Here is an 11,699-nt window from a genome sequence, read left to right as displayed (position 1 = left end):
CGTCTCAAAAACAAAAAGAAAAAGAAAAACAAATACTTTTGCCAGAAACTACCTCCTTTCCTAGACGTGCTGTCTTCCTCCCCAGGGGCAAAACAGTTCCATGTGTTACCTACCAGAGCTTTTCTGTGCATAAGCAAACATGTATATTTTTGTTTCCCTGTCTCTACCTCCTTTTCTTTATAATACTAGTTAATATACTATTTACCCTTTTCTGCATCTTGCTGTTACCTTGTCTCCATTGGAATGTGAGCTCCATGAGGGGCAGGGATTTCATTTCGTTTGGTTTGCAACTACATCTCAGTATCTAGAATAGTCCCTGGCACATAATAGGCATTTGATACACATTTTACTGTAAACGGGTATTTAACATTCGTTTTCATATATATATATATGCCATTGTACGAAAGTATTTTAATTGGTCACTAAGCGATAGTCATTCTTATCTTTTGGTATAATAAGCATCTTTACTGACACGCCTTTTCAAGAGAGGGTTTATGTAGAACTGCTGGATCAAGAGGAGCTGGATATAGATATCTGATTTTAAAATTTGGCAGATAATACTAAATTGCCTTCCAAAAGTTTTTACCAATTAACACTCAGCATCAACAAATAAGATGTCTGTTTCACTACACCCCTATGAAAAGTGATCTTTGCCAACCGGAGATGAAAATTTATCTTCTTCTTATTTCAACTTGAATTTAATGACAAATGATGTTAAGAATCTTTCACAATGTTTTTCAACTTTTTTCTGTGAATTGCCTGTTCAGGTCCTACACAGTTTTCTATTGTTGATTTTCAACAGCGCTTTACACGTTAAGGTTAGTCCTTTGCTGAAATGCATTTAGAAATTATTTCCCTATTAATATTTTAAGCTTTGCTCATGGTTTTTTCCATGCAGAAATATGTTGTTTGTATATTCAGATGTATCCAGTTTTTTATGATTTTGGATTTGGTACTTTCCTTTAAACTGCACTTCTCCAAAATTGTTTTTCAAAATGTTTTATCTTACGTTTTGTAGTTTCATTTTTTTGCATTTGAATTTTCAACTTGTCTGGAATTTAAGTATAAATGACATAGGACTCCAGTGTCTTTCCCTCAGTGCTATATGTTGATAAAGCATCCTTTCCCTCACTCACTCAAAATGTCACATCTATAGCTCCATTTCTGCACTCTGTTCCATCGTTTTACTTGTTAATGTGCCAGTGCCCAAATATTTAAATTATTGTAATTTTTTAAATAACTGGGTTTACCTCCTCTCCCTTTCTATTAGTTTTCATGCTGCTGATAAAGACATACCCTAGACTGGGCAATTTATACAGGAAAGAGGTTTAATGGACTCACAGTTCCACATGGCTGGGGACGCCTCACAATCACAGCAGAAGGCAAGGAGGAGCAAGTCACATCTTACATGGATGGCAGCAGGCAAAGAGAATGAAAACCAAATGAAAGGGGAAACCCCTTTAAAATAATCAGATCTCGAAGTGAAACTTATGCACTATCGCAAGAAGAGTGTAGGGGAAACTGGCCCCATGATTCAATTATCTCCCACCGGGTCCCTCCCACAACACATAGGAATTATGGGAGCTATAATTCAAGATGAGATTTGGGTGAGGACACAGCCAAACCATATCACCCCTCCTTCCTTGTCCTCCTTATTCATTATTTATCTGGCTATTCTTCAACATTTATCTTTTCATTTTAACTCTAGAATCAGTTTGTATAGTTATAATCTTCAAATACACACATTTTTCCTTTTATTGGATACTTTTTCTTGTCTAGTTATTCAACCAGTAATTCCAGAGTAATGTTAAATAACAAAGGCACATACCAGAAATTTTAGTAATAAGCATCTGCCCAATACTTTATTGTCAACCAAGAGACTGAAAATTATTTTACATTTCTTTATTCTTCCTCTCCTATCCTCCTCAACAATTACGGAAGAGGCTTACCAGTCTTTGCAACCTTTACACAATTCCTTCCCAACTCTCAGTTTGTTCCTGCTACTTCACCAAGAAATGTTACACTCTTCCCATACACATGAACACCCAGGTCTACCCTCTTACCTTTGATGTCAGAGGCCACATCCTTTATCTGTGTTCTGAATTCCATACCTTAAGGCTTCATCTGAGACTTTGTTCCCTTCAGTCTATGAACATACTCAGTGCTTCACTTTAGATTGAATGGGTGTGTAGCCAGCCTTAGAACTGTTTTCTTTACACCTATTTTAATGGAATACGAGATTGAACTGAAATCTTGGAAATATGATTCCTTCTCATTTTTCCTTCTTAGGGCTTATGATTCCTAGATCTAAGGGTATGTGTCTTTTATTATTACTGGAAAATTCTCAGCTAGTATGTTTTCATATAGTGCCTCTTCCTTCAGTTTCTCTAATTTCTCTTTCTGGAATTCCAACTAGATACAAGTTGGAGCATTTTTTCTTCCCTCTATGTCTTTTAACCCCTCCAGGACCTTCTCCTTATCTCTGTTTGCTGAATTGTGGGTAATTTCCTCTGACCAGCCTTCTAGAATTTTCTCTTCAACTCTGTCCAACCTGTCATTTAACCTCTACCATTAAGTTTTGAATATCAATGGCTATATTTTTCATTGTTGGAAGTTTTTTGGGTTTTTTTTTTTTTAATTCAAACCAGTCTGGTATCTTTAATATTGTCTTCTTTTCTGGATTTTTTAGTTCCTTTCATGTTTGTGATTATCTTAAACACTTTGACTTTATGGTCTCCTTCTGATAAGAATATTATTTGAGGTTCTTAAATGCCAAATCCTGCTGGCTGTTTGGTCTGCTGGCCCTTGCTAATGATTGGAGGTAAGGATGAAGAAGAAATAGATTGTAATTTTTCATTGTAATCTCATCCATAGTAGGGTGTATTTTAGCCTGTGCAGAAATGTTCCATCTGCAAACATTTTTGCTGTGCTTCCACCAAGTAACCCAGAACAAATCACTTCTTTAAAATGTTAATTTTTGTTAATTTCTTGATTTGACATACCCAGAAAAATTAGGTATTATATACTTGAACCCTCAACCTGTGTTCAAGCAGACTTGTGATTGTAAATTTTCACAAGAGATTAAAGACATAGACGAGGTCGGCCAGGCATGGTGGCTCACGCCTGTAATCCCAGCACTTTGGGAGGCCGAAGCTCAGGAGTTCAAGAGCAGCCTGGACAAGATGGTGAAACCCCATCTCTATTAAAAATACAAAAATTAGCCGGGTATGGGTGGTGGGTGCCTGTAATCCCAGCTACTCGGAAGGCTGAGGCAGAGAATTGCTTGAACCCAGGAGGCGGAGGTTGCAGTGAGCCGAGATCATACCACTGAACTCCAGCCTGGGTGACAGAGCAAGACTCCATCTCAAAAAGAAGAAGAAGAAGAAGAAAAAAAACAGACCAGGTCCTGGATTTCTGTGTGTTTGGGGACAGAGGGCTGCAGTTTCAGCACCCTATTCTCAATAGGCCCAAGGTTTTCTTTATTAATTCTTTGTAGCCATTATAACAAAGCATCCTGATTACTGATACTGGCAAAACCAAACCAAAAGCAAACCACATTCAGCATCAGGTTGTTGTAAGTCCCCTCTGTTGTCTGTTTTCAAGGGGAAGAAGGTGGTCTTAGGGTATTGACCATATTTTTTTTTGAGAAATCAACAGTACATTTAAAAAAATATGTTCATACTTTATCCAGCATTATCTAAGTATTTTATAATGGAAGAGCTTATTAGTTATATAAACACCTATATTACCAATAACAGAAGACCTGGAAATACCACCATAGAGATTTCCAATTTATAAAAATACCAAGTGAAACACGTCTTAAATAGATTGTTAGTAATCTTGACATCAACTTCAAAAGATCAGAATTTATTTCTCAGAATTTTTTTTTTTTTTTTTTTTTTTTTTTGAGACAAAGTCTTGCTTCGTCACCTAGGCTGGAATGCAGTGGCAAGATCTCAGCTCGCCGCAACCTCTGCCTCCTGGGTTCAAGCGATTCTCCTGCCTCAGCCTCCCAAGTAGCTAGGATTACAGTCATGCGCCACCATGCCCAGCTAATTTTGTATTTTTAGTAGAGATGGGGTTTCTCCATGTTGGTCAGGCTGGTCTCGAACTCCCGACCTAAGGTGATCTGCCCGCTTCGGCCTCCCAAAGTGCTGGGATTACAGGTGTGAGCCACCGCGCCCAGCCTGATAACATTTTAAATTACTTTTCCAGAATATGTTGTCTTGGCTGGCCCCTCAGTGAGCACCTAATGGAACGTGTATCCCTGAATTTCATTTCCTTTGGCATTACAACCTCTGGTATGAAACTTTGTGATAAGAAATAAAGTTACATTCACACACAAATTTGACAGACTAGACCACTTTATTATAGCTTAATTGGCACATGGTTCACTGAAGATACACTTCACTTTTACATAGGCTTGTAAATAGAAAAATACATTGATGCACAAAAAATATAGTACTTCAATACCAAACTAAAATGATTTCCAAAAAGAATACAGGTTATTTCAATAATTAAAGGTGGCTCTTGTGTGTGCACTATATCATGTATACACTTAATTGTATGTTTAAGGCCAGTGGAATCTATAGCTAATTACTTGCTGGTTCTTGAAAACTGAAACATGCAAACATTCTTACGTTTAAAGACATTTAATGTGTTATTCTAACACAAATACACCATATAAAATATGCCCTGATATGTAGCTGTAAAATTATGTTGTACTCCACTGAAGTGTTATGGCAACTATAGAAGGCACTGCTGTGTGATTATGACCCTGCTCTTTTTTTTTTTTTTTTTTTTTTTTTTTTGAGATGGAGTCTCGCTCTGTCTCCCAGGCTGGAGTGCAGTGGCGCTATCTCAGCTCACTGCAACCTCCACCTCCCGGGTTCACGCCATTCTCCTACCTCAGCCTCCTGAGTAGCTGGGACTACAAGGCGCCCGCCACCATGCCTGGCTAATTTTTTTTATTATTATTTTATTTTTAGTAGAGACGGGGTATCACTGTGTGAGACAGGATGGTCTCGATCTCCTGACCTTGTGATCCGCCCACCTCGGCCTCCCAAAGTGCTGGGATTACAGGCGTGAGCCACGGCGCCTGGCCGACCCTGCTCTTGAAATGTCTAAATCTTTTCCTCACTAGCATATACAATTCAAATGCACAGGCCTCAGTGACTTCTTTGGAATTTAAAAGAAGCCTTCATTTCAAGGATAGAAATATGCAAAATTTTACCACCCATGGCTAAGTATGTTATGGGAGCAGTGGAAGGACAGTGGAAAAAAAAATAATTTTTCATTATACTTATATTTTTCCTTTTTTAAAAATAAATTTAGGGGGTACAAGTACAGTTTAGATACATGAATATATTGTGTAGTCGTAAAGTCTGGGCTTCTAGTGTAACCATCACCCAAATACACTTGTTTTTTTCTAATTACAGTTCTACCAAACATTTGCCACCACAAAATTTATTTTTATTCTTTATTTAAATTATAGTGAGTGATATTTCTTCCTAAATAGCCATTAAGATCTCTGGAAGTTTTGATCTACTTTATTCAAACCACTTTAATAAATAAGACTTTTCACCTAAATGAAATACCTTTGAATTTTATAAACAACTTCCATGAAACATATATTAAAACCACCTTAAATTTGGTATGAAGACACTTTGGCAATACAGCAGAATATATGATCTTGGCAAGATCCAGCAAGTACAGTAAATGCTCATGAGCTCTATGAAAAATATAGCTACAGAATACTTCATTTTTCTTTTATTGAACTACAGTACAAATATAACTGCTTCAATATGAACTTCTATCTTCCACCAAATAGCAAACAGGCATCTTATGTAATTAAAAACTAATTACTTCAATTCCACCAATGGAAAAGCAAAACAAGTCACAAATATCAACAATACAGAGCCTGCTGGTAAAGACAGAGATGAGTAATTTATAAGCTAATTAAGCTGCAGCCTGAGGATGCCAGATCAACATTATAAATATGAAGAAAAAGAAACTAAATATTTACTCATCACAAATAATTCGGCATAAGCACCAGCTGTGTTCAGATGTGGCCAGCACATGGGCCAAGTATAAATGTACAATCACAGTGAACTAAAGCCATAAAATCTAGTTTCCTGACCCTTCAATCAACCATTCAGAGCAATGGGAATATAGCAGGGAGCCAGAAGTCCCACTTTGGTTGCTCATAATACATTAAGCCACCCTGCCCCACCCCAATCCCTTTCCCACCAACAACAAAGTCACCGTGAACATACAATTGGTCAATCCAGTTTATCCAAGGTCTATAGATATGTCCATGATTTGTCTTATATTCATGTTAAATAGAATGCTTACATAAAATTAATACTCAAAGACATTGAGCTGATGTGCATGTATATCCTTATTTAACACTCAAGTGGCTTTAATGGGATTTTAGAATGTCACCTATGACATGAGGCTTTAAATCTGGACTGAAGACTGTGGCAGTTTTATAATTGCATGTAAGATCGTAAATGTAAGACTCTGGGCCTACCTACATTGAGGCAGGTGACAGTACCCTCATTCATTCTACATAATAAATACACTCTTCTGTGACTGCAAAATTCTAAATTCTTGAATGATTTACTATAATAGGCTAAGGCTTTATAAGGCACTTTTGGCTCTGAAATATTTCTCCTAACTCTCAGGCTAAATCTTAAAGAAATATTTCAAAGCTACAACAAATTTATTTTAAAACCAGATGCTTTATTGGTAGGTCTAATGGGGATAGTGAGAAGCAATTTGTACACAATGCCCATTAATCTCTCGCTGTGCCATGTATCAATCATAGAGAAGATCCCAGGCATGGGCCACCTCAACTACTATGTCACTTACTTGACTTCTCAACAGCCACATGCCCCTTTCTCCTTTTCTTCACTTAACTGATCCATAGAGGCATGACCATTTGATCGCACCACTCCTTCAGGAATCCAAGACTTGTCCACACACCGCTCCATTCGCTTCATTATCAGGTCCAGAAGCATCTCAATTGCTTGGCTTATGTTTGTCCCATTGGCAGCACTAGTTTCAAAGTAGGGGATTCTGGAAGACAGAGACAACTCAGGTAACAACGTGGAGGGAAAGGACAGTGACCTTTGCTCTTGATAATTCAAATTAGAGAATCGATAGAATACAACTATACAAGGTGACAAACATTTTACCACCCCAGAATACATTAAAAAGTGAAAAAGACAATAAAATACTCACACTGCATTTCTAGTAGATATGCAAAACTGGAAATTTTAGACTCTTCAAAATATCAATTTTCGGTTGGGCACAGTGGCTCACGCCTCCCAGCACTCTGAGTGCCCCCAGGCAACTTCGCAGGCATCGATCCTCCCACCTCAGCTTTCCCAGTAGTGGGGACCACAGGCGCACACCACCAGGCCCGGCTAATTACTGTATTTTTTTGTAGAGACAGGGTTTTACCATGTTGCCCAGGCTGGTTTCAACTCCTGAGCTCAAGCTGCCCACCTGCCTCGGCCTCCAAAGTGCTGGGACTATGGGTGTGAGCCGCTGCACCCGGCCTAGTTGTAAGAATTTAAAACTTGATTCTTGGTATGAAAGCTGTTTAAATTCCTCTATGTGAAAAGCAAAACTTGAGAACTGTTAGAAGAAAAATAAGAGACTGTCTTTTTGACATTAAGACAAGAAAGGATTTCTTAATATAGCCACAAAAGCTCAAACCACAGAGAAAAATTTCGATAACTTAACAATGTTAAAATTTAAAACTTTGGTGCCACAACATATATCATAAGCAAAGTTAAAAGATAAGCGACGGGCCAAAATACATGATATTTCATATAACTTACAAATGGGTTAACATCCAAAAAAATAATTCCTCAAATGAATTAAAGTAATAAACAAGATAATACGAAATAGACTAAGGATATGCACAGGAAATTCTAAGAAATTACATTTATGAAAAAACGTTCAACCTTACCCAAAATAAGGGAAATGCACATTAAAATAATGGTATATTAACTCACACCCATCAGATTGGCATACATATAAAAATTTCCCAATATCAAGTATTGCCAAGAAGAAGAAAAGAGGAACATGCATTTACTGCTGATGTAAGTATAAATTGTTATAACTACTTTGGAAAATAGGACGGTAATATCTGGTAAAACTGAAACATGCATGCACTATGACCCAACAACAGCCCTTCTGGGTATACACCTAAAGCGAAGCCAAGGCATGCTGATGGGCAGGAAGTGAGTTACAGGGATACCTGAGACATCAGCAGTCCCTCAGTCCTTAGGGCAACTGAGAAGGTCTTAGGGCAGCCAGAGTCCCTGAACCAGTCTCCTCCAACCTTGAGCAGCCTTATCTATTTATCCCGGTGAGCTGCACAAATATTATCATTTTCTGCAGGTGTCATGCTATGAAAAATATTGAGAAACCCTGTCCTGGAGCAGCACTATCCAACACAACTTCCCACAATGACAGGAACTTTCCATATCTGTGTCATCCAGTACAATAACTACTAGCCACATGTAGCTATTGAACACTTGAAATGTGGCTAATGCAACCAAAAACGTGACTTTTTTTTTTTTTTTTTTTTTGAGACAGGGTCTCATTCTGTCACCCAGACTGGAGTGCGGTGGTGCAATTTCAGCTCACTGCAACCTCTGCCTCCCAGGTTCAAGTGATTCTCGTGCCTCAGCCTCCCAAGTAGCTGGGACTACAGGCACATACCACCACTCCCAGCTAATTTTACCATATTGGCCAGGCTGGTCTCAAACTCCTGACCTGAAGTGATCTGTCTGCCTTCCCTCCCAAAGTTCTGAAATAACAAGCGTGAGCTACCACACCTGGCCAAAAAACCTGAACTTTTAATTTTAACTGAAATAACTACATGTGACTAGTGGCTATCATACTGGATAGCGTAGCCCTAGAGAAGCTCTCATATATGTACACATGGCATCGTCTAATGGAATAGATACTGCAGAACTATTTGTAATAGGGAAAAAATTAACCTAAATGTCCATCTATAAGTGCATGAATACTGATATTTTTGTACAATGAGTTATACAATGCTCAAACTGTATCAACTTGGCAAAAATTAAATGTTGAATTAAAAAAACAACTTGTATGATACAAGGTCATTTGTGTAAAGAACACAAAATAATTACACATCATTATAAAACCATCTATGTAGTAAAAGTGTAACTCCTTGGACTAGAAATATATAATTTTGACTGCTTTTAACTAAAAGTAACAGAAAATTGTGGCTCAAATTGGCATGAATCACAAGTAGGAATTTATTGTCATGCATAATGAACACAGACCTAGAGTTTCCAGTGTTAACTCGGTTACCGAACAGTAGAAACAAAGAACCTAGATGCATCTCTTCCTTCTGTTCTGCCATCCTCCACGTGTCACCTTTGTCCACAGTCTGACTCCCTTCATGACCCCAGAAGTTAAAACATTCCAGGCATCACATCTCAACACACCAAAGCTCCAAGGAAAAAGGGACTCTCTTCCTCTGTGTGCCTCCCTCAGGAAAGAGGAAATCTTTCCCAGAAGTCCCTGGCAGACTTTCCCTCATGTCTCATTGGTCAAAACTGTATCACATGCCAATGCCTAAACCAAACTCTGGCGAGAGGAACGGTACACCCCCATCACTGGCTTAAACCAATCAGTCTGCCTGGACTGGGGACTGGCACCTGCCTCTCTTAAGTAGGACGTCCTCTAGAAGCAGAGTAGATAGCTAAAGGAAATTGGGATTCTATAAAGAAAGGCATGAATATTGTCTAGGCAACCAACAACATCTGCTATAGGAAGTAAATATAGTGTGGTTCCCTCTGAGGAGGTAGGAAGGAGAATGGAATCAGCAAGGAATTTTATAAGGAGCTTCAATTGTATCTGTAAGAAAACTTTATTTTTTATTATGCATAATATCGTTTCAGAGTCAATATGATCATTTAATACATTGATATAACTTGTAAAGATGAGTATACTTGGGGTAGCCATAATCTTAAATATTTGTCTTTTCACATAGAACGATTTAAATTTTTCTCTCCTAGCTATTTCAAGATGTACAATAGATCGTTGTAAACTATAGTCACCCGACTGATCCATCTAACAGTACATCTTATTTCTTCTGTCAAACCATATATTTGTACCTATTAATCAAGCTCTCTTCATCTTCCACTCCCTCCTACCCTTCCTGGCCTCTGGTATTCACCAATCTACTCTCTATCTTCATACGATCCACCTTCGTAGCTCCCACATATAAGGAAGAACATGCAACATTTTTCTTTCTGTGTTTGGCTATTTCACTTAACATAAGGATCTACAGTTCCATCCCAGCTGCTGCAAATGACAGGATTTCATTCTTTTTATGGTGGAATAATATTCCGTTATATATATAAACCATATTTTATTTATCCATTCATCCATTGATGGGTACTTAGATTGATTGTGTATCTTAGCTATTGTGGATAGTGCTGCAATAAACATGGGAGTACAGATAGCAAACATCTTTTTGATATATCTATCTATATATATCTTTTGGAGATACATATATATCTCCAAAAGTAAATAAAGCTTACATAAAACTTATGAGAAAACTTCCACTAATATATATACACACATATATACACATATACACATACACATGTATATATACATACACATATATATACATATATATACATGCACATATGTATTAGTGGAATTGCTGGATTACATGGTAGTTCTATTTTTAGTTTTTTTTAAAAAAACATGCATACTGTTCTCCATAGTGCTTATACTAATTTACTTTCCCACCAACGATGTACAAGGGTTCACCCTTTTCTGCCTCCTCACCAGCATCCACTGTTGCCTGTATTTGGGTTTTTTTTTTTTTTTTTTTTGGCAGGGGTGGGGATTACTGCCTATATTTTGGACAAAAGTCATATTAACTGGATGAGATGTTATCTCATTGGGGGCGGGATTACTGCCTACATTTTGGATAAAAGTCATATTAACTGGATGAGATGTTACCTCATTGTAGTTTTGATTTGCCTTTCTCTGAGTAGTGATGTTGAGCATTTTTTCATGCACCTGATTGCCATTTGCAGATCTTCTTTTGAGAAATGTCTATTCAGATCTTTTGCCTATTTTTAAAACAGATTATTGGTTTTTGCTATTGAGTTATTTGAGCTCCTTTTATATTCTGGTTATTAATCCCTCATCAGATGGGTAGTTTGCAAGTATTTTCTCCCATTCTGTAAGCTGTGTCTTCATTTTGTTGTTTCCTTTGCTATGCAGAAGCCTTTTAGCTTGATATAAATCCCATGTGTCTAGTCTTGTGTTGGTTGCCTGTGTTTTGTGGTCTTATACAAAAAGTTCTTGTCCAGACCAATGACCTGGAGTGTTTCCCAAATGTTTTCTTCCAGTAGTTTCATAGTTTCAAGTTTGATATTTAAGTTTTTAATGCATTTTGAGTTGATTTTATATATGGTGAGAGGGGTCTAGTTACATTGTTCTGCATGTGGATATCTAGTTTTCCCAGCATCATTTATTGAAGAGAATGTCCTTTCTCCATTGTTCTTGGCACTTTTGTCCAAGATGAGTTGTCTGTAAAGGTATGGATTTATATCCGGGTTCTCTGTTCTGTTCCATTGGTCTATGTGTCTGTTTTATGCCAGTACCTGATTTGGTTACTATAG

At 37.6% G+C, this 11,699-nt stretch overlaps 1 protein-coding gene across 9 annotated transcripts in view; it reads right to left on the bottom strand.

Moving 5' to 3' along the window:
* Positions 1-4,346: 4,346 nt before the first annotated feature.
* Positions 4,347-11,699, bottom strand: part of LOC105489977 (RAB27A, member RAS oncogene family) — an 88,603-nt gene continuing 81,250 nt past the window's right edge. For all 9 annotated transcript variants that reach the window (XM_071066819.1, XM_071066818.1, XM_011755165.2 and 6 more), the window contains one exon: positions 4,347-7,080. In XM_071066819.1, coding sequence (XP_070922920.1) covers positions 6,882-7,080 — 199 coding nt within the window. In that variant the 3' untranslated portion in view covers positions 4,347-6,881. The remainder of the gene's footprint in view (positions 7,081-11,699) is intronic.

The sequence above is a fragment of the Macaca nemestrina genome, chromosome 7 (assembly GCF_043159975.1).
Source record: "Macaca nemestrina isolate mMacNem1 chromosome 7, mMacNem.hap1, whole genome shotgun sequence".
Lineage (NCBI taxonomy): Eukaryota > Metazoa > Chordata > Mammalia > Primates > Cercopithecidae > Macaca > Macaca nemestrina.
The sequence above is the reverse complement of the archived record's forward strand: the minus strand, read 5'-3'. Positions and strand labels throughout refer to the sequence as shown.